The sequence below is a fragment of the Thermobia domestica genome, chromosome 7 (genome assembly GCF_964235325.1).
Source record: "Thermobia domestica chromosome 7, izTheDome1.hap1.1, whole genome shotgun sequence".
NCBI classification, from domain to species: domain Eukaryota; kingdom Metazoa; phylum Arthropoda; class Insecta; order Zygentoma; family Lepismatidae; genus Thermobia; species Thermobia domestica.
In genome coordinates, this window is record NC_137460.1 from 95,761,477 (window position 1) to 95,783,965 (window position 22,489).

The window sequence follows — 22,489 nt, forward strand, 5'->3', positions numbered from 1 at the left end:
TTTACAGTTTTGTTAATGTATTATTTAATGTATTCATGTAGTGGAAATGCTGGCTTTATTGTATTCATTAATAATAGAGTTAACATATTTCACCCACAGACACATGCATTCCAGCGTGCTTTACCTTGAATTTATCCAGATCAATATGCTAGTGGTGTCAAAACTTAAAGGGGAAGATACCAAAATGGGGATGTTTCAGTTCGCGAAACAAAAGCCAATGGCTAAGGTTCACTTATAACAATAGTTGTAAATTTATATTAAAGTGCCATCGCCTTCGTTAAGCACTGTATTTTTGCCACCACTGAGTGGTCACTTGCCTTAAAGAAGGGATCTTCCATTCATTCATAGCCCTCAGTGATCTCTTCATTTTGATGTGTAACAAATGAATTCTATGTAACCATCACTTTTTATTTCTTTTTTTTTATCTAATCATGTTTTTATAGTACCCATAATAAGCCACTTTTTTCTCAGACATACCCTAGCAGCACAGACAATAGTGGTAAATGATTGGCTAGTCAACCGCCAACGTTGGCCCTACGTTGTAATTGGCCGTATTGCCGATCATTAGCGAACCAACTGAACTACTAATGTTAACATCTACGAAAGAGATAAAATTGTGAATTTGTAGTGTAAAATCAAAACGTTCAGGTAAAAAGGGCAAATTGTTGGTTCGCCAACATATCCAACAATTGGCAGACCTTCTTTTAAAAAGAGGCCAAAGCCAAAAAAAAAAAAAAAAACTTTCGGCGGGTCAAGTGAATTTATTAAAATCTACAACAGTGTCTCATTCACAAAAGCTAACGCTCCAATATCGTGGAAGAAAAAATAATCCAGAATTGTATGTTTTCCTCTATTATTTTCTTTCATTAATCAGATTAGGAGTACGAATCATAATACGAGTCGAGGGCTGAATAAAACCTTTCAGGGGGCCGCAGACCGTGGTTTGAAGATCATTGCTTTAAACTAGTGCCTCTCAAACTTGTTTTTACTGCGACCCACGTTAAATAATAAAAAGTATTTTGTGCCCTACCTACTTTTATTCAAATACACATTGACATTCTTTCTCAATAATTGTATCATATGAAATTGTACGCATGCGCAGAGAGGATTAAAGTATTTCCATAGAAAGGTAACACAGAGCTAACTGCACTCCCGACGCAATGCCCTGCCCCATGACAGATTTTGACTCACCCACTCTCTTTCCATCCTAACCCAGCATCTTTACTGACTACGACAGGGCAGAGCTCTGAGTAACCACTTACTCTTCATCTCATTAACAAACGCTATCAATTTTAATTTTCTGAATAGTTCTTCACAACATATGTTTCTGGATCGAAATAAAATTTTCATAATTAAAGGGGAAAACTTCTCGCGACCCACCAAAAAACGGCCTGCGACCCACACTTTGAGAAGTACTGCTTTAAACTATAGCCTTCATATCGGTCTACTAAGTACACTGGCAGGACAATGCAGTCTAGCCAGCTTTTTTTTTTACAGGGGGGGGGGGGCATGATGGCTCAAGCACTGACTCTGGTTGATGCCGGATGTAGCCCGGCGGGATAGGATCCCCAGTTTTTTGAGTTACAAAAATAACTTAAGCTCTTATTTAATGTAATTTATAGTAAACTTATGATATATGTTCATATCATAACCTATGAACATATAGTAAACTTATATGTCTGGGTTTTAGGTGGTTCCCCCACTTTTTACATTCTAGATCCGTCACTGCTTCTGGTGCAAGTAGACCCTCAACCGAATTATCGTGTGACAATATCAAAACACGAATCAACAATAACGTAATTAACCACAAGAGGAACAAAATGAAGTATTACATTAATGTTTCTTGGAACTACACAGATTGAGTACTTCTGAGTTAGGTTAACAATGCTTGGAAAGTTCAACTTTATTTTACTATTGTAAAACGTATATTATTCTGTATGTATTTCGAAAGATATTTTATGAACATACGAATAGTGGTGGCTCAGAAATTTTCCTCCGGGTGGGACTTTAAATATACAGGATGTGGAAAATAGTAGTGCAACAATACTTTTAATCTACACTGAGCACAATCGGAGATATCGCCCCGGAGGAGAATTTTGCAGCTATACGGGGGAAAGATTTCCCCCCAAGCCACTTCCTGAAATGTTATTGCTTACGAATAGTCGTACTTATCTATAAGTATCCTTCCTAACAAATTTTTCAATGCCACCAGCGACACAGTAAGGGTAATAGTAAAGTACACCAATCGATGCATATCAGTGCGTCAAAAGGGTAGTTCTTCCATTTGTCCTTCATGAATAGCCTATTACATTGTGCACATCTCAGTTTCTTAAATTTTAATATCTTTCTCTTTAAATTTCACGTCCCACCGTTATGCTGGCTAGACTAAGGGAGACGGTGATGATGAGAAATGAAGGAAGTGGGAGGAAACGGAAGAACCTCGAGAAAACCCACGCACACGGAATTTGTCCACCACAAAGTTCACTTGCCGCGAGCTGGGATGGAACCAAGGACCCCATGCACCAGAGCTGAACGCTCTACCACTGAGCCGCGGCGGCCCCATTCTTAAATTTTAAAATCAGGCAGTCGGAGCCCTTTATGTGATGAAAGCATCAGTGGTGTACGCAGAATTTTATAAGGGAAGAGGGAGTACTATTTATTTTTCCATAATATCTTGCTCAAGAGAGGTTAAATCCTTCACGGGGGGCGCGGTGGCTCAGTGGTAGAGCGTTCACCTCTGGTGCTTGGGGTCCCGGGTTCGATCCCAGCCCCCGCCAAGTGAACTTTGTGGTGGACAAACACCGTGCTCGTGGGTTTTCTCGGGGTTCTCCCGTTTCCTCCCACTTTCTTCATTCCACCATTTCACTCATCTCTCATAATCACCGTCTCCTTTAGCCTAACCGGCATAACCGTGGGACGTAAAACTCAAACATTTCATTTCATTTTTTAAATCCTTCACTTTGCATACGCCACTGGGAAGTACAAGATTTTTATTGTTATAAAGAAACTGAGTTAAACATTTCGATAGTAAGCAACACTGTAAGGATGAACTTGGTTAAACCATCCACCTTCGGAAACCACGTGCGAATAATTATTTATTTTTTGTTGACGCTGCGTGTGTTTACAATAATCACGTACACAAACAATAAGCACATTACCACGAGTCTATTGTTTAAACGGGAACTGTTTATAAGTAGGCGGATATTAATCGTGCAACATCTGCGTTGTTACATCTTCTTAGTTGCGCAAAAAAGTTTATCTCAGCCACTGTAAGTTACACCATGAAAAGATAGAACACAAACGATAATATAACCAACGATTGGTATCGAGCACTTCGAAAATGAAAATGAAATGAAATGTTTCAGTTTTACGTCCCACTGTTGCGTCAACTAGGCTAAAGGAGACAGTGGTCATGAGAAATGAATGAAATGGTGGAATGAAGAAAGTGGGAGGAAACGGGAAAACCCCGAGGAAACGCACGCAGACGGTGTTTGTCCACCACAAAGTCCACACGGCGCGAGCTGGGATCGAACCAGGATCCCACGCACCATTGGTGAACTCTCTACCACTATTTTCATTAAATCGCTTAATAGGGATGTACCGATAGGGCCTATATCTGGGACGTACCGATATATTGATATCGGTGATATCGGCCACTTTTGGGAGTATCGGTATCGGCAAATGGACTCCGATATTTACCGATACATTTACCGAACTATTTTTAATTTATTTAGTATTAACAGTGACATTTATGTTTCATCGATTTATTTTAGACTTTAAGTTGATCTAAATTATTATCAATTGTACAATCGATTTTTTTATGCATGTGTACGCCTTTGATTTGCACTATTCGTACTCAACTGATACTTTTAGTCCCTCCATGTCAAAATACTGGTGAAGAAAAGCCAAAGGTCCTCAGTAGGATCATGGGCGCCCGAAGAAAGTTTCCTAGGGAGGGCCAATTCCATGGTTGGTATATTACATCTGGTATTTAATATACATGGTTTGCTATACTACGTATACATTTTCGTAAGCCAGCGGGGGGGGGGACACCCTGCCCTTCCCCTTCGGGCGCCCATGGTTAGGATAGCAGACCTGTCATTTGAATCTCAAACGAGACAGAGGTTTCGATTCAGAAGAAAATGCTATGGAAGAAACCCACAAGACGCTCACTTTATCATTATTTTTCCCTACTTATTGGTTAAAAACAATTTGTTCTAAAGTTAATAAGTAGTTTTATTGTTTCGAACAGTGTTAGAAACAATCAGGAAAACTAACATTGATATACAGATATTCAGATCATATCTTGCTCTCTCCACGTTTAAAGTTCAATCGCTGCCACTGTATGTATGTAATAAAAACTAATAAATGCAATGTAACTATCTAAGTACATTATCACTCTAAATATCAATCACTGACTCTTAGAATTAAGTTTACACTATATAAGTATTTGCTGTTTTTAAATTCATTTTATGAGCAGGATTAAATTTAGAGGAAATATTTTTTTTTTTTTGTTGGAACCTAATATGAAGTTCTGCTTTTTGTCTTTGGATGTCAAATTTTGGCCGTATATCTAATATTTCTATACCCTATTACAATGTTGATCATTTCATTATTCTGAAAATTCCTGATAATATAGGGTGTATAAGAAATGTGTCCAAAAGTATCGGTATCGGCCTCTTCAGTATCGGTATCGGTGTAAAAGTGGTATCAGTACACCCCTATTGTTTAACTACTTAATTACTTGGGTTCTACTTGATTTTTACTTACTTGTTACTCGTTTAACTCGCTTTTCCAGTAACCTAGAACGACAGGGACACGAACACAGAAACATCGAGTACAGTTAAAATTCCAAAGGTTCTCCCACCGGAAGTCGAACCTGGGACCTCGTACACCAAAGGCACACGGGCTAGTCACTAGACCAGCGGGTAGGGCTCCACTGAGTCACCGCGACCCCATCGAGAACTTCGAATCGGATGTAAAGGGGACTAATTACACGCCAGCATCCTATTGAAAATAGCATATATTTCTATTAGTAAATCCTGTCAAACCAGTGTTTATTTGAGAAAAAATATTCCAAGGGGACACACTTAGTATTCGGAGGGGCACATATTATATTCACACGGTACTATTCTATTTATTATTATATTATAGACGTATTATTTTTGTCTCCTCCGGGGGAGGACTCACAGTGCTCCGTAGGAAGCACCCCCCAAAAAAACATGTCTGGAAGAAACAGTGGATCAAACGCTGGAAATGGTCGATGACATATATTAAAACGATAATCAAATGTTTGGCTCTTTTTTGTGTGTGTAATTTTAAGGTGAGAAAGGCAAACTAGAAGTTGATTCTTAAATTAGAGCACGCTATGAAAACCTAAGACATCACAGTTTACTAATAAACTTAATACTTAGCAATGTCGGAGTTGTTGAAACATTGTCTACTTTAGGAGTTTTTGAGCATGTTGTTGTTAATTTTCAAATAGTTGCAATGTAAATATTTACTAAAGGAATGTAAAAAAAATCAAGTTATCAAGGAATTCGAGTTGTCGAGGTTCGAGTTAACAAGGCCCAACTGTAATATATAATCTATTCGAGTAGAATAAAAAGCTATTAGCTGCATCAAGTTACCAAATGAATAACATTTTTCTAACGCTATAAAATTTGTTTTTCTCGAAAATTATGCATGATAATTTAGCTTCAAATAAGTCATTTTATTCAGTTCTATGTTATATATTAAGTGAAATATCTTTTTGAACATTACTTCTTAATATAATAAAACAAATTAAAATTTTAAGAAATATTATAATAATTTGGAACCATCTCCTTAACCACATTGTACTATCTTCTTGCTATGCTATAGTGTTTAATGAAAAAATCAATTAGACAGGGGTAAAAGTGGATCTGAAAAGATAGCGGGACGTCACGTCGTTCCTTGTACGTGTCTTTGACCATTGTAATTTTTTAAGAAGTGGAGGGACACCATAGATATTTCCTAGAAATGGGGTAACGGATTCCCCCGGTTCCCACTGACTTTTACCTATGGATTAGAGTATATATATATTTCAGTATCAATTTAATCTTAATAGGTGGCATGGTTACCATACAACATCAATTTCTGGGTTTACACAAAAAAATTAGGTTTTAGTTTTTTCTCGAAAAATACGCATGAGGAATTTACACTCACCCATATCATTATGTTCAGCTGAATGAGATCTATCGATTAATATATATATATATATATATATCCAGTGGCGAACAAGGGCGCCGAGGGCCCCGGGCCCCCTTTGTATTTATGAATATACAATATTTGACATAATCTGCATCTGCATCTGAATGCCCCCCCCCAAAAAAAAATTCAGAGAGAAATCGGTGCCCTTGGTGACGGACCCAGGATATGATCAAAGGAGTTGCTAAATCGTAGTTTGCCGCTTTATCCAGTGTAAAGCAGGATTGAAGCCCATTTTATCCAGTCTATACCTGAGCGTCAAGGGGGGGAACTATAGCCTCTATAGCTCCCCTTGGATCCGCACCTATATATATATATATATATATATATAATTTAATTTTTGGACGTTTTCCACGTTAAACGCTGAATAATATCCTAGAATATTTTTCTGAATTTTTGTTTTGCTTAATTTTGTAAATTAAGAAAGTATGCTACAAGTGAGATTCAACCAATAAAGTACTTTTGTCTTAATTTCATCTGGAAGGACGGAAAGTTTTTAGAAACAGGGATTGGCAACTATGCGAATAAGAAGGAAGAACATTAGTAATTATCGTTAAGAGCTCATTATTGCATATAGTATAGACAGAGGGTACTTCATTGGCTAACTGAAGGGCATAAGGGGTGTAAGCAAGAACACACACACACACATATGCATACACTCACATACATTTAATGGCAACTGCAAAAATTAATATTCCGTACGGCACACTCGTATCAATATACACGTATAAAAGACATAATTATTGTTGTCTCCGGGCTTGGCAGGGAGCTATACAGTTGGAGGAAAAAAGCAATGTACTATCAACCAGCCAGTAAAATTAAGGCAGTTCCTCCCACCAGTCACAGTGAAGATTAGATCCGATGTCAGAACACTTACTAAGTTATCGTAAGATTACATCTAGTACCAAGGGGAATCTGGTTCTGCTGATTACAGGGTGGTGCGATATCATTTCTAGGTGTCATCTACATGGAAACTAATCAGAACCAGAGAATCAATATTTAATAAGTGCTTTTTTTTCATGAAAGAAAGTATTTTTATTTAACAAAAATGATTGTGAATGACAAAATGGGAAGTACTGATCCAATATTTACAATTTCTGATGGTAATTGTTGGAGTGGAATTAGTGATGTTGAATCTAATTTTGCTCATAATTGCAGCAATGGTTTGGTCAAGAAAATTCCTAATGCGTTGTCGCAAACGAAGATGTTAAGTCATCTGCCGAAACGCCCTCCCGTCGACATCGAATTCAATAACTTAGCGTATTCTGTCTCCGAAGGAAGAGGAAAAGGTGAGTACCAGTATAGTTACTTATCTTACTTGTAATTCTTCTTGGTTTCTGATTGGACAATGGACTTATCTTAGTACCCAATGTATTTTTCCCTATTTATTGGTAAATTGTTGCCAATGTTTTGACTGTCAATGTAGTCAAAGGTCACGACATACTATAGGCCTACCTACCTGCTTGCTGAAATTCAACTATTTCCTCATTCTGTGTTATTTTTTCTGTTTCATAGACGAAAACAAAAATTTTATGAATTATCCAAAAAATGGATCAAAATAATAAATGAACTGGAATCTTTAAGTTTTACGCCCCACGGTTATATCGGCTAGGCTAAAAGAGACGGTGGTGATGAGAAATAAATGAAATGGTGGAATGAATAAAGTGGGCGGAAACGGGGGAACTCCGAAAAAAACACGCACACGTTGTTTGTCCATCACAAAGTTCATGTGGCGCGAGCTGGGATCGAACCAGAGATCCATGTACCAGAGGTGAACGCTCTACTACTAAGCCACACGGTCCTCAAAATGGATCAAAAGATTGCAACCTTGGCCAAGAATTTTAGGAACAATCCAAAAAATGCAACAAAAGATTGCGATCTTGGCCAATAATTGGTTTTTGGATCAGATGCCACAAAATTTTTGAATGGCCCTGAATCGAGTTTTCGTATTTTCTACGTAATAAGCACATCATACTGAGTTAAGTGATAGTTTGGGTTTAGTTACACTGTATGTTGTTCTCGAGATATAAGAAATTGTTGATGTACAACAGAATTGTTGATTGAAATATATGGGATCTTTTGATCCAGTGAACCCCAAGTATTCCAATACAAACTTATTTCAAAGGAGTTTCTTTTTCTGTCAACTCTTAGTTTCAATATTTCTTCGAAATAAGTTTTAAATGAAATACTTGAGATTTATTTTCGTTTATAGAACAGACAAACGCAGGATGAGGAAGCAATCCAATGTCCCATATATTTAAGATGTACCCTAGAGTGTTTATTAGTAGTTATATAGCTTCTGAGTTTTTTTCTATTATTGTTGAACTTACATTATTATTATCATCATTATTAAATCTCTTAGAATAAGAAAGACTGTGCAGAATGAATAGTAAATATACCTGAAGTAGAAAATTGTATCACAGAAAAATTGAGTTACTTATGAGGTAGATGATATAGAAAAAGTTGAATTCGAAAAATTTAATAAATGTCAATTATTAGAAATATCAGACTTATTGAAAAACACAATGTCGAAGTAATAACATATATATATATACATTAAGTGAACTAGTAACTAATTATAGCCAACTCTAGTGACGTGGAAAGCTTCCTCGTGACCAGTGATTATCGTACGCGCGTTTGGTACTGGAGATCTGGGTTTGATCCCCGGCCAGAATTCATGTTGTTTGGATCCGAAGTTAAGCTGAAGATCCACGTCTCATATAGTCTCACTGTTGAAAGTCCAACCAATCAAGTGGCATGGGGAGTGTAATATTGTGCTTATCCCTCACCACCCTTCAAAACACATTTCAGGGTAAAAAAATGATTTTGATTTAAATTTAGTTTAGTGCCCCTTTCAGCAGCGGGGCTATGTGAGACGTGAACCTGCAGCTTAATGTGAGACCCGAATCACATGAGCTTCCGCCGGGAATCAAACTTGGGTATCCCACACCAAAGGCGCATACGCTAACCTCTCAGGCGCGAGGAAGCTCCACGGAGCGAAAAAGAGTAAGTACTTTGCTTTTTAAAAAAAGTACACTCTACTTCAAAAGAAAAGTACAAAACTGCATTCCCTGAAATGAGTAGACCTACTTGTGCTCTGAAAAGAGTACGTCTGGTTACTCGAATTCTTGTTTCTATTTTTATGATCGTACTTTTGTTCGTATTCTCATTCCTGATCTTAACTTTTGTTTTCTTATTCTGTAAGATTCTTATTTATTTGCTCTTATCCTTTATTCATGTGTTATTTTGTTCTTATTTTTTATATATGTTGCTTTTATTTTTTAATTACATCAAACATTATTTTCTTCTTATTCTTTGTTGGTTGTTTCTTATACTTCTGACTGAGTTGTTAGAGTTTTAGGGCCTTATGCAGAGTCGTTTTGAGTTATGATTAAAGCCATACTACGAGGTTGACTAAAGGATGGTTATCAAAATTGTATTCAGAGTCTCTGATTAGGACGTAGTATTTGACGAAGTTAATCACATGTGACTAGTTAATGTAGAACAGAGGCTAATCTTTTACCCACGGTTTAGCGTGCAACAAAATATTTCGAATTTCGTATTTCATATATTTTCATTTTTACAGACTACGCTTGCGCTCATCTACTTTTCCGTAGTTGCCACATTTATTTTACTCACCGATGCATTGGGTTTTATAAGTTAATCATACCCAAATCATCATTTAGTTGTACTCAAAGTAGACTCTGAATACCAAAATGTGCATCTTCCTTAGTAAAGATTTAGTATTCCTTCTAACTAGTCAAGGACTAACCTTCGATTAACGAATTCTCTCTGAATACCGCCCTTAGTGTCTTATTCAGAAGACCCAATGCTGCACGAAGACAGTTTAGACTCCATCTAAACAAACAGTTACTCCTTAGTTGTCATAGTGAAAATTTACTACAAATGTGGTGAATGTTATGCAGAGACTGTTCGCAAGCTACATGGAATGTTTGAAGAAATCGACTGTAGTGAAACTGAATACTAAATTTGAGAAAATCGGTTTGGTTGTGGACATTAAACCGTCGGGGCGTCCTCCTGTTAGTTGTTCTACGGAAAACATCGCCATCGTGAGTAATAATGTTACTGTTTCGTCGTGAAGTGCATCATTTCTACCTGTACAGAAAACAGACGACGATCATGAGCGCTATTCGGCGCTCTGTGACACGAACCGCTCGGGAGAGTAATACTCCCGGAAGTACGTTTTTCCGCGCGCTACTCTAGCCAGCTGTTTTAAGTTGGTCACAAAATTTATATCATGAAGTACAAGGGGAACAAAACGAACCCTATATCATGGAGTACAAGGGCATAACTACTACAACTACTTATCTGCACAAAAATAAATAAATCACTTTTTTAAGTATTATTTTCATATTATTTTAATTTAATAAGTATTATAAAAATGTAAAAAAAAAAAAAAAAAAAACTTTCCTCGGGCCGGGTTTGAATTCGCGCCAAAAGAGACTTTTATTACTACCATATAGCGCTAGCCCATTCGGCCACAAAGGCCGACAGCAGCAAGCGTTTGATTTCTGGTATTTTAATGCAACGTTGCAAGAAGTGGATAACGCCAGCCAATCAGAACTGTGTTTCTCGTTTCTACTTCCGGGAGCATTACTATTCCGAGCTAGTCCTTCTGTGACTAATAGCCACAAAGATAACAGATGAAAATAGTGTAACTTTCAGTGCTGCCAACTTACTGGAACAGAAATGACGGGCAGTTCAAAAGTTTACGTTCTTTATAGGATACCCTTTATATCTGCAAATACTCAATATGAGCTGTAGGAAGGTACTGAATCTTCTTGAAGTCACATTCTTTCAGTACAGTCTTGACAACAACAACCATGGGTGATATCAATAAAAATAAGTAACTACTCTTGAGAAGTCCTGCTCGAGAATCGGAGTAACTACACCTGGAGTAATCTCCTCCCTCAATTTCGAATCAATAAAACAAGCCACTACTCAGGTCTAGTCTGCTCCAGATTTTATGAACGTTTGCTCGGGCTTCCTCTGCACGTAGCACTGAGTCGTTATCAATAAAAGAAGTGGTTACTAATTTCTCCCATCTGTTGGGCGGTCATTTCATTGTGGGTAAAGTGCATTTGTGGATATTATAAAAGAGTTTCCAGTGATAATTTCAAAGTCACAGTTACCACAAAGTAAGCGAAGGAAAGCCGAAACTTTGAAGGCAATTACAGTGAAATGCAACGAAATATCAAATACATCTACGACTGAGACACAAATCCAAAAGAGAATCTTTAATATTCGTGGACTGGAGCATTACTATGTAGCATGCGAGCTCAACACACAGACAGTGACGTATTCAAATGGCTGCGTCCAACGAACTGACGCATCTGGACAATTGAAACTGATTTATTATTTCTTCCATAGATGGCAGTATATGCCATGGACGACTTACTACCAGTGGCGTCATATTTTAGTGTTAGGAGGAAACTCTTGTCCTCGTAGTTGTGTACCGTGGCATGTTTTATGAAAGGGTTTTATATTATAAAATAATAATACTAAGTTGTTGGAAACTAGAATACTGTGCATTCTCTTCAGCGAATAATGCTTGCATGTCAGGTTAGTGTTATAAGGCAAATTGAAGGGAGGGCATTGGAATTTTCCCTTTCTCACCTATAATCTTAAATAAGTAGTATACCTAATAATTTTTACCCTATACATGTTTTATCATTGTAATATTGTTTTAGGAAGATTTTAAAAAATGCTTCCATGTATATTAAAGCTATAATTTTCCTCTTATATTTGTTTATAGGATACAAAACGATATTGAAATGCATAAGTGGGAAGTTCCGCTCTGGAGAGTTGACAGCAATTATGGGTCCATCTGGAGCAGGGAAAAGTACGCTTATGAACATCTTAGCTGGATACACGTAAGTATTAGAATTGGAACTATTAAATCAACTAATAATTCACTGAAGAGTGTGACTGTATAAATTATAAATTCTAAAAATTGAATTTTAGAGGTCTAAAACAGTCACATTCAGGGTACAAGTTAATTTCTGGAATGCTAAAATAGCCTCTAAAAGTCAGTTAATAGATATGTTGCTATGTTTCTGTATAAATTTTTCTTTCTTACGTTAATGACCACCGTTTCTTAAAAGTATTGCAACATTAAAAATAAGAAGATAATTACACAAATGTAGCTGTACATAAAGTGGACAAAGACAGTCACATTCTGTTAGTTTTGAGGTAAGAAATTAGCGTTAGGAAGATTTTGTAGATTTTGCAATTGCAATGTGGAATACAGTTAAACTAACAAATATCCTTAATTTACAGCACTCATCATTTAACTGGGTCCATAAAAATCAATGGAAGAAACAGAAATTTGAGACGTTTTCGAAAGATGTCGTGTTACATCATGCAAGATGACCAGCTATTGCCACATCTAACAGTGCAAGAAGCTATGACGATATCCGCTAACCTAAAACTAGGGAAGGAAGTGCCTCTAAGTGATAAACAACTTGTAGTAAGTGTAGCATATTAAACTAATTCAATAGTTCTTAGAACCAGAAGGATCTGATACTATTAATAATTAAGCAGTTCTCACACACACACACACACACACACACACGAAGTTGTAATAGTACTGTTTTACACTACACAGTTCTCTTTTTGATCAGGCGTCCGCCCAGAACGTTCATATATCAGCATTTTTTTTTTAATTTTGGCTTTTGCATAGCAAATTCCTAAAAAGAATTATATTCGCATAGCAATTTATAAGTTTTATATAGCAATTTTGGTAACGAACAAATTATTATTATTATTATTATTATTATTATTATTATTATTATTATTATTATTATTATTATTATTATTATTATTATTATTAGTAGTAGTAGTAGTAGTAGTAGTAGTAGTAGTAGTAGTAGTAGTAGTAGTAGTATTTCGAATGATTCATATACATTATAAGGAAATTATGAATGAAACAAAAGGATTTAATATTTACCCTGTGATACAGTGGAAAAACTAACTACTTCAGGTATAGCCAACAACAATACGGGAAGATGAAGTTAAATTTTATTTTGTAATTGTCTGTATAAATTGATAATATCTTAAATTTCTGAAATACACTATAATATTGTGGATATGTACCGCATATATATGGGTCTACCTGTACATGCTGCGATACTATCGTAATGATAAGTCCGAGCAAAACACGAGCTGACCAGGTAGGTAACTAACAATGTTAACCACTGATAAAAACGGTTATTTGTCTATTTTTAAATCAAATCTCCTATCTGGTTAAACCGCTGACTAATCTAGATACCACTTCACGCTGTATGTTGTTTATTTTTGCTGGGTGTTGGAATTTAAAAGAAAAGAATTTTGATTTCTGTCGGAACAGATTATTTTTAAAAAAGATTTCCAGAATATAGCAAAACAGTTGAGTACATCAGCTCTCTACGTGATCAAGTTCGCAGACTTACCTAACTCTGAGATTTTAAACGTTGATCAAGATCTCAGACGTACTTAACTTTGGGAGTTCATATCGCGATCAGACTTTCATAACGCTTGAAATTTCAAAATAGAGTAACCAAAATTAAACTAAAATAGCATATGTTATAACCAGAAAACATCTTCTGGCACCTATAGAAGACTACGCTACACATCTATCTTGCGTTCACTTTTCTCTTTTTCTCAGTATTTATCACATAAAGTCTTCTTTTTAAGAATTGGAAGGGCATTTCCTTAATAACTACATTCCAACAATACATTAAATGATATAAATTTCTGTATATTGTTGTGTAAATGTTACTAATGTTCGCGATCTTTTTCTTTTTCTTTATCAGGTGCAAGAAATTATGGAAACGTTAGGTCTTGTTGAATGTTGTAATACTCGTACTTCCAATTTGTCTGGAGGTCAGAGGAAGAGGCTCTCCATTGCTCTTGAACTAGTCAATAATCCACCTGTGATGTTTTTTGATGAACCAACCAGGTAAATGTTATTTTCAGTTTTAAAAATGTTTGAATAAAAATATATATTGGGGTTATTTGGAAAGAAGTATGGAAAATATAGTTGTAGCACTCTTTATCTTTATTATCTTGCTCTTTTGATATATTTGTTGGCAAAATTTATGAATTATCCTAATCAATATTGTCAGAGAAAAGATGTCTTGTAGATTGAAATGTCGTGGGAAGCTAAATATGTAGATATTTCCCAAACTGATGGTCTGTGTGTGATTTCGGTTAGCAATAACGACAGTAGCTTTCGATGCACGTATATTCCTTCAAGTTCGTAGGTCGCCAAAGGTACAACGTCTTTATGTAAACGTGCCTAGTGGTGCTAGAACCCTCTACGTTGGTCTAGTGGCTAGCGCATGTGCCTTTTGTGGTGGTGCCATGTTCGATTCCCGTGAGAGAGAACAAGAAATTGAACTTCACACTTTTCGTGAAAACATAATCACAACACTGAGGATTTTCGCTAAATGTTTCATCAGATAGGAGGGCAAAACGTTGGGAGAGAAGAAAACAAAATAAACCAGTTGAGAATGCTCCAAGAGCATTGCCAGAACGAACTTTAAAAGAATGGAGAGATGGAGCATGAAAGATAACTGTGATAGTTCCTTCATGTAAAAGTAAATCTTTGTATCCGCGCCTTATCCTCTTTCTAGCAAAAATTCGCAAAATATCATCTCTCTATAACTTACGGTTTCCGATATTTGGCTCCTTAAATCTCCCGAAATTCGAACTTTTTTGGCCAATATGTGGAGAACGGTGGCCAGTTGGCCAGTAGTCAGTTGATCAGTGGCCACCAGTTACTATTTGATACCAAAATGTTCACCATTCTCTTAGGTATTGATCAACACCAATATCATTTCTCTATAGCTTATGGTTCCCGAGATATGGCTCCTTAAATCTTCTGAAATCGGCCATGTTTTGGCTAATAACTCGGGAACGGTAAGAGTGACGCGAAAAATTGCATCACTTTCTCAGATAGTTTTTGATGCTCTACCGAATAGAGGGATCAAATTTGAAAAAAAAATCGCAAATAACAGACAGTCGGACAGACAGACAGACACATAGACATAGATAATTCAGTAACGAACTTTTCGAGTTCGTTGAAAATAAAGAACAGAGTAAAAGCGTTCAAATTAGCACCATGTTGGAATACAGGATCATGTGATCACGCATGTGTCGGAATACAGGATCATGTGTTACTAGCAGTGGGGTACGCAAAATTTCACCAAGGAGGTTAAACTTTGAAATCCATTTTCTTCTGTGCACCACTGCTTACTAGGCTGTAAGTAGATGGAATTTGGTGGAAGTAGATACAACTAATGGGACGGATAAATCAGTAGTAGTGCAGGAGAGAGAAGGAATAATAAACGAAGAGAAAAAAAATTGCCTTAGGAAAAAAAAAATTAGTTTTCTACTTATTATTAATTTATTTGTTATTTTGTGTTATTTTTTTCATCAATTTTCATTTTTCAATCTTTTTCCGTATATTATGTAGTTTTATTATTACTATTTTCATTCTCCTGTACTGTTACTGACCTACGTATCCTATTAGTTTATCTTCCAACATGAAATTCCATCTACTTACAGCCTGATAATATTATTATATGATTAAGTGAACTTGCCTTCCAACATGGCGCCCACGTAGACACTTTTCAGGTTTTTTTTCCTGTTGTTTAATTTTATTTTATTTTCTTCCTTCCTCCCCCTTTCCTATCTGATGAAGTATTTAGCGATAGTACTCATAGAGTACTTTCATAGTGTTGTAATTATGTGTCTACTATTTACTGGGAAGTAATTCATTACATATATATGATGAAAGACAATTACAGGGAATATTTCGTATTATGCAGTTTCTAGTATAAAATCATACTTATCTAGAATTCCTCGAATTTGGTCACCTTTGTATAACCATCTTATAGGACGAAGTGGTTTTATTCTAGTGACAATGCCTATTGGACCCTCAGATTGAGATTCAAGCACAGCAACAAAATGTCCTCGTGCTATAACTGATTGAGAAAACAAGACACCTAACTCATGAGCTCATTGCATTGCATTCATGAACTTCCAAATATTACCCTGAAGGACTAACGACCAATGAAAGAAGATTCAAATATTAGGTCTACATTGACATTATGTTATAACCCAATGACTCTTTATCTTCTTTTAGCCATGGTCCCCTTTGAGACTATGATTGGGGTTGAACCTCCTTCCAAGAAATATTGACTGAAGTACTGTATGTTTTCGTACACTTTATTTTATAGAAACTTGATCTTACCATACATAATAAATTACTACTCTGCCATCCAATACTAATAATATTCAATCAACACTGTAACCTAGCCCAAACTGTGTATTATCTTCGATTCCATTTGTTACCTTTCATCTTCACTGCCCCCCACCCCTCCCCCCCTGAGACGTACCAAGAACTATGTTATAACCGTTTCACAGCCTGAATATTATATTCCAAACAAATATAATTATTATTATTTATATGTTATTCTGTCGTTAGTAAATAAATTAAATTAGAATAAAATATTGAATATTTCGTACTTCAAAATATTGGGGGGGGGGAGACGCCTACCCCTCGTCTCCCCGCCAGAGACGCCCGTGGGCCTAGCAATACAATTATTGAAAGTTTAGTGTGTTGGTCTACGAAAATTAACGATTTGAAACCCAACAGAAGAGATCTGAGATCACTTTAATATGATATTATGGCGTTGACCCGTCGCCTCTGTAACAAGATCCCGTGGTTTTGGCATTGTTCAGTCACTCTTGAGTATTTGCTTTCATCTTTCAGTAGTTGTCAATTTTATCAGCCAAGAAGTCGAGCCGCTGTCAGTTATTCCAAGTCTGTGTCACTGTGAGATAGCGAATGTCCGTATCGTGTCGTTTCGGAAATTGCCGTGAGACTGGAGGGCAGTGCTATTGTAACGAGTGAAGTATACATTCGGACTTCTTGAATGTGCAGCATTGATATAAGAGTAACCAAGGAGGTTCTATCGCTTTTTCACCCACCACATTCAAACATTGATATGTCACCTAAGACGTGTCTGGAAGACCAAAAATAGTTCCCATCAGCATCGACGACCTTCTGCCAACGATGTGGAAGGCCATGAATTCCATCGTGGTAGAACTTGGTGGGCCATGAAGCGAAGAAGGTATCAAGTGCATTTTGCACCTCTACTAGGAATTTGAACTGGCGTCCTCTAAGGTAATTGTCGAACGAATGGAACAAGTGATAATCGGACGGTGCAGTGTCCGGTAAGTATGGCGGATGCGATAGTATTCCCCATCCAAGGCGTAGAATGGTGTCCTGGGTCATCCTAGCCACGTGGGGCTTAGCGTTGTCCTGTAACAAGAGGACCCCTTTGTGATTCAGAAGTGCTGGCTCCAGAGTTTAGAGTTTTTCTTGAACACGGCTGAATTGCTGACAGTACACAGGTGCATTGATGTTCTGACCAGCTGGTATTAGTTCACGATTCACGATGCCGCGAGCAGTCCATAAACACACAGGAGCCTTCTTCTGGTACAGTCCTGATTTCGGCTGTTTTGGAATTGGTTTATGAGATGCTAACTAATGATGACGACGCCGTGGAGCTTCGTACATGACCCACTTCTCATCACATGCCAACACACTGTCCAGAAATGGTCATTCCGCAGACGAGACAGCAAAGAAGCACAGGTGTCTGCTCGCGTTGCCTTCTGGCCGGGTGTCAAATCATGTTGGACCCAACTTGTAGTGCTTCCCAAGTTGATGGAGGTGCTGCCAAATGGTTTATCCAGTCTGTAGTCCCAGTTCCGCATGTCTGGTCGCTGCTCGCCTCAATTGCTGCCTGAAGACCTTCATTTTGTACATGTGCTGGTCTTCCGGCACGTGGTGCGTCTTCGAGTGTTTCGTCACCATCCTTAAACTTGTTAAACCACCACTGCACTGTGTGCGTAGTCACGACACCCTCACCATGACGTGGCATATCTTCCGCCCCGCTGTAGCGGCGTTTGACCCCAGTTTTAACTCGTACAGCATACATGCCCTTATGACGCTCTGTGGAGGTCCCATGTTCACTCTGCCCTTACGCATGTTCAAGGTGTAACTGAACTGCCCAACCAGGTAGTATGTTGGATATGCCTGCACTAACAATTGACCTTTGCCTTATCTCCATTCGCATTGAGCTCATGGTGTGAGGGCCAATTGAACACATACCTCTACAAAAAGCGACAGAACTTTCTTGGTTACCTTTATAAGTGAAAAAAAAATAGTAAATTCTTTATGTGTAGGTGTTTCTTTTAAATAAAATTGTGGCTGCTGTTGAATTCGGCTTTACGGTTATCGTTGTGTATTCGTATACTACAATTGCTATTGCAGTAGGAAATGGATATACACATAGAGTTGGAATAAAATTACTTAAATCCAAATGAAAATTCATTACATCCTTTCTGGTGGCAATACTAAGATTTTCTATTGATAAATTCTTTCCTTATCTTTTACAACGTCGTAACCATAGTAGGTAATTCCATTTCGACTACCCTGTGTTCCTATATATGCACAAGACTTACATAAATGCACCCAATCTGGGCACTTGACATAGTTCGTGGATCACAAGTGCTTACTGATATTTATGTCTTTACTGATATTCATGTCGTGCTTGTTCCGGACAGTATACCTCCCTCTCCCACGAAAAATATTTCGGGCTACGTGCAGGGGGCTCTGTTTTGCAGCTTATCCTACCCCTTGGGCACGAATACTGAAACCACCACTGCTAATTTTAAACTAATTTGCCCGTAGTTCTTTATCAACAAATTACAAATCTCAGCAATCCCTAGGCAAGGTAAGACATATTAATGATTACTGTCTGTCTTTTTCTCATAAATATTACTATGTAACATATACCCTGATTCTATATTATGATCTTTATGGCATAATCTACGGTGTTAATACTAAAGAAATGTGTGCTTTATCTAAGTTAATAATGTGATTTCATTGTGGGAAAACAGTGGGTAATTGGGGTAGTGGTGTTTGGGAGGATTGAAAATTCGTGGCCAACACAATATGTCAGCCACCGAGGCCAACTAGTAACCAGTCCTGCCCTGCGGTAGGATCTATTACGCTGTTCATTGTGCTACAATTTATTCGTGACATAACGTTGTAGCATTCGTGACATAACGTTGTAGCATTCGTGATATAACGTTGTAGCATTCGTGATATAACGTTGTAGCATTCGGGATATAACGTTGTAGTATTCTTGATATAACGTCGTATAGTTTCTAGACTGCGCGGGAGAAACAGTATAAGTCAGAAATTGGCCAAAATGAGATAAGTGAAAATTGGAGATCTATTTGTCATGCTCTACGTCCGGTCAACTTGGTATAAGTCAATTCTGAACGTGAGTTGAATTATCGCGTCTTGGTACTGTTAGTATAAGTGATTCATACTTATGCTTGGTAAAATAATAAAAAAAAAAAAAAAATCGCCTCCTGAAATCCTGTGGTTTTTGACTTATACTGTTTCTGTCGCGCAGTCTAGAATTATAGATGTTAACGCTTAAAAGAACTTTCGAAATACTGTTTTTGTTTTAATTAAATAAATTAAAGATAAACGGATTTCGAGATTGGAAGGCATATCATTAACAAGATCAGGTATGCAGATGATACGGGTATTATAGCTACAACGGAAGAACAACTATAGGCGATGATTGACAAAATAGTTGACACTGCGAAATTGTATAGAATGGAAATCAACACCGAAAAATCGAAAGTCGTGAAAATATCCTGCGAAACACGCCCTTACGGGTCAGAGTAGAATAACGAGAACTTGAGTAAGTCGATAATTTCAAGTATTTTGGAAATATTTTGAGGAAAGACGCTTACTGCACCAAAGAGATCAGGTCAAGAATTGCCATAGCTAAAGAAGCATTCAACAACAAAAGATCACTCTTAACTAGCAACCTTAATATTGGACTAAGGAAAAAGTTGGTCAGGTGCTGCGTATGGAGTATTGGTCTGTATGGTTTACAAACTTGGACATTATGTAATTTAGAGAAGAAATATTTAGGTAACTTCGGAATGTGGTGTTGGAGGAAGATGAAGAAGATAAAATAGAGAGAGAAAGTAACAAACGAAGATGTTTTAAAACGGATAGGAGAGAAGAGGACACTTCTAGCCACTATCCTTCGTAGAAAGGCCGATTGAATTGGACACATCTTGCGAAGAAATTGTCTTTTTCATACCACCTTAGAAGCAAAGATGGAAGGGAAGCGAGGAATGGGTAGAAGAAGAAGAACATCGATGATTTGAAGAACAGAAGAAAATATTGGGAGTTAAAAGAGAAAACTGAAAATCGAGAAACGTGGAAGAAACATTTCCAGACCCGAAGCTCTAAAACTCATTAAGTCCCAGGACCTGCAAAAAGGCAGAATACTTAATAATAATAATAAACGAACAATCCCTCAACAATGGCGGAATATGGATCTATAGAGTCTGCAGCTGTCGAGGGAGTACAAAACACGGAATTTTGGGAACTTACGCGATTGTATAGAGAAAATTTAAGAGCATAAGATTTTGACAACTGCTGAGGAGCGCACCTTTCGAACTACTACAGTTCTGTCTCTGCTGATTGATAGTTAAATCGCCGTTAAATGTTCTTAATATTCCATTGTAACGTGCATAAGAAACAAATTGGTGACAATGAAAATAAAGATATGATCTTTATTTTCGATACAATCCTGTAACACTTCTCTCCTTCCTTGAATCTTGCCGTTACGAGGGGGAATATGAATGAAAGGAGAAGTAACGTTGAAATCCTTTCAATTTATCTTCCTGATTCTGACATTTAAAAATAACAAGATCTTCCCGTCTTATTAATCTTATTATTTTATACTACGAGGCAGGATCCGCGAGCAAGACTACAACAGCTAGTATTCATTCAAAAAATGTTTGTTTGCAGCATATTTCGTGATTCATGGCTTAATTTTCGGCGGAATTGCTGTAGCTTCCGTGTTCCACAATTATAGAGTTCTAGCTCTGCTGCTGGAACCACATTTCAGTTTAGTTCTTGATCTCTCTATCGTCGTGGAAGTGTTATCCAGCAAAATGTTTCCATAAATGGGAATAAGTGCTTTGTGAATATCCGCTGAGCAATTGCCCTGTGTTTGAAGCAAAAGGTATGACAGAGCGCACTTCACATTTGGCGTAATTCTGAATCGACGTAGCCATTGTAAGCACGTAATTCGCAGTAGGCTACACGTAGAAATGAGGATTAACCACAAGAGGAAAGCGGAAGGCCGACAATGAGAGCTTGTATAGCGACCATACACACAAAAAATATTACCTGTCCGCCTACAGGGTTTGTAACCTTACTTTACGAATACGCCGTGTGTTTTATAAATATGACAAAGTAAAAGAGAAAGAAATTTTTTATGGTATTCTGAAATTTGTGAATTTTCTGAAGATATTCAACAGTTGCCCTCCCAGTCATTTACTGATTTTCGTCTATCTTGCAAACGAAACCCAATATAGGAATTCTTAAGTTATTTAGTATTGTATATCTTTATATCTATATGTATATGTATATCTATATGTATATCTGTATCTATATATATATCTATCTATATTTTCAATATGAAAGTTCCTGTGATGATTTTCCTTCTCAAAGTTTCGTTCGCAAGCCTCTAAAGTTGCTCAAAAATATTCCAAAAGTAAATGTTAAAGAATTATCGTAAGTTAAAAAGAGAAATAATTGAGACAAACTCTCAATAACAGTAGCCGTTGACATTTCTTTTGTTGGTAATTCGTTATAGATTCACACAAGAAAAAAAATTCTTTTCTTTTGGAAAAAGATGTGGATACTTAATTCCCATAAACCCTAATAATTTTCTAGAGTTCTTCGAAGCCAAGGGAATATGGTTTTATTTTATTAAGCTATCAGTGTACCAGCTGGAAGTCTATTACATTTTTGTAAACGAAGACTGATGTTATTTTGTTAATCTGAACATGTTTCAAGTATTTTTCATTCCAGCTTATCATTATCATTGAATTTTACTTCTTTTGCAGTATTTTCAAAGAATCTCGTAGATGCAAGTTTGAGACTAAAATTGTTACAGAAACTTCCATACATTATAAACAACCTTGTTTGGCAGTTCTGTGCGTGTATAATCATGGAATAAACAAAGAGTTCCAGCTTCAGACTGAAGGATTGACATCTGAAGAATTTCGTCGTTGCGTATTTTGTTGGTTACTTCAAGTATTTGTTCCAGAAAGTTGTTCAAAGTTTTCTTATAGCGTT

General features: G+C 36.9%; 1 protein-coding gene across 2 annotated transcripts in view; it reads left to right on the forward strand.

Annotated features, from left to right (window-relative positions):
- Positions 1 to 22,489, forward strand: part of LOC145690294 (ATP-binding cassette sub-family G member 4-like) — a 103,006-nt gene that overhangs the window by 47,748 nt on the left and 32,769 nt on the right. For both annotated transcript variants that reach the window (XM_081765066.1, XM_081765067.1), the window contains exons 3-6: positions 7,387 to 7,517; positions 12,005 to 12,122; positions 12,529 to 12,718; positions 14,043 to 14,188. In XM_081765066.1, coding sequence (XP_081621192.1) covers positions 7,387 to 7,517; positions 12,005 to 12,122; positions 12,529 to 12,718; positions 14,043 to 14,188 — 585 coding nt within the window. The remainder of the gene's footprint in view (positions 1 to 7,386; positions 7,518 to 12,004; positions 12,123 to 12,528; positions 12,719 to 14,042; positions 14,189 to 22,489) is intronic.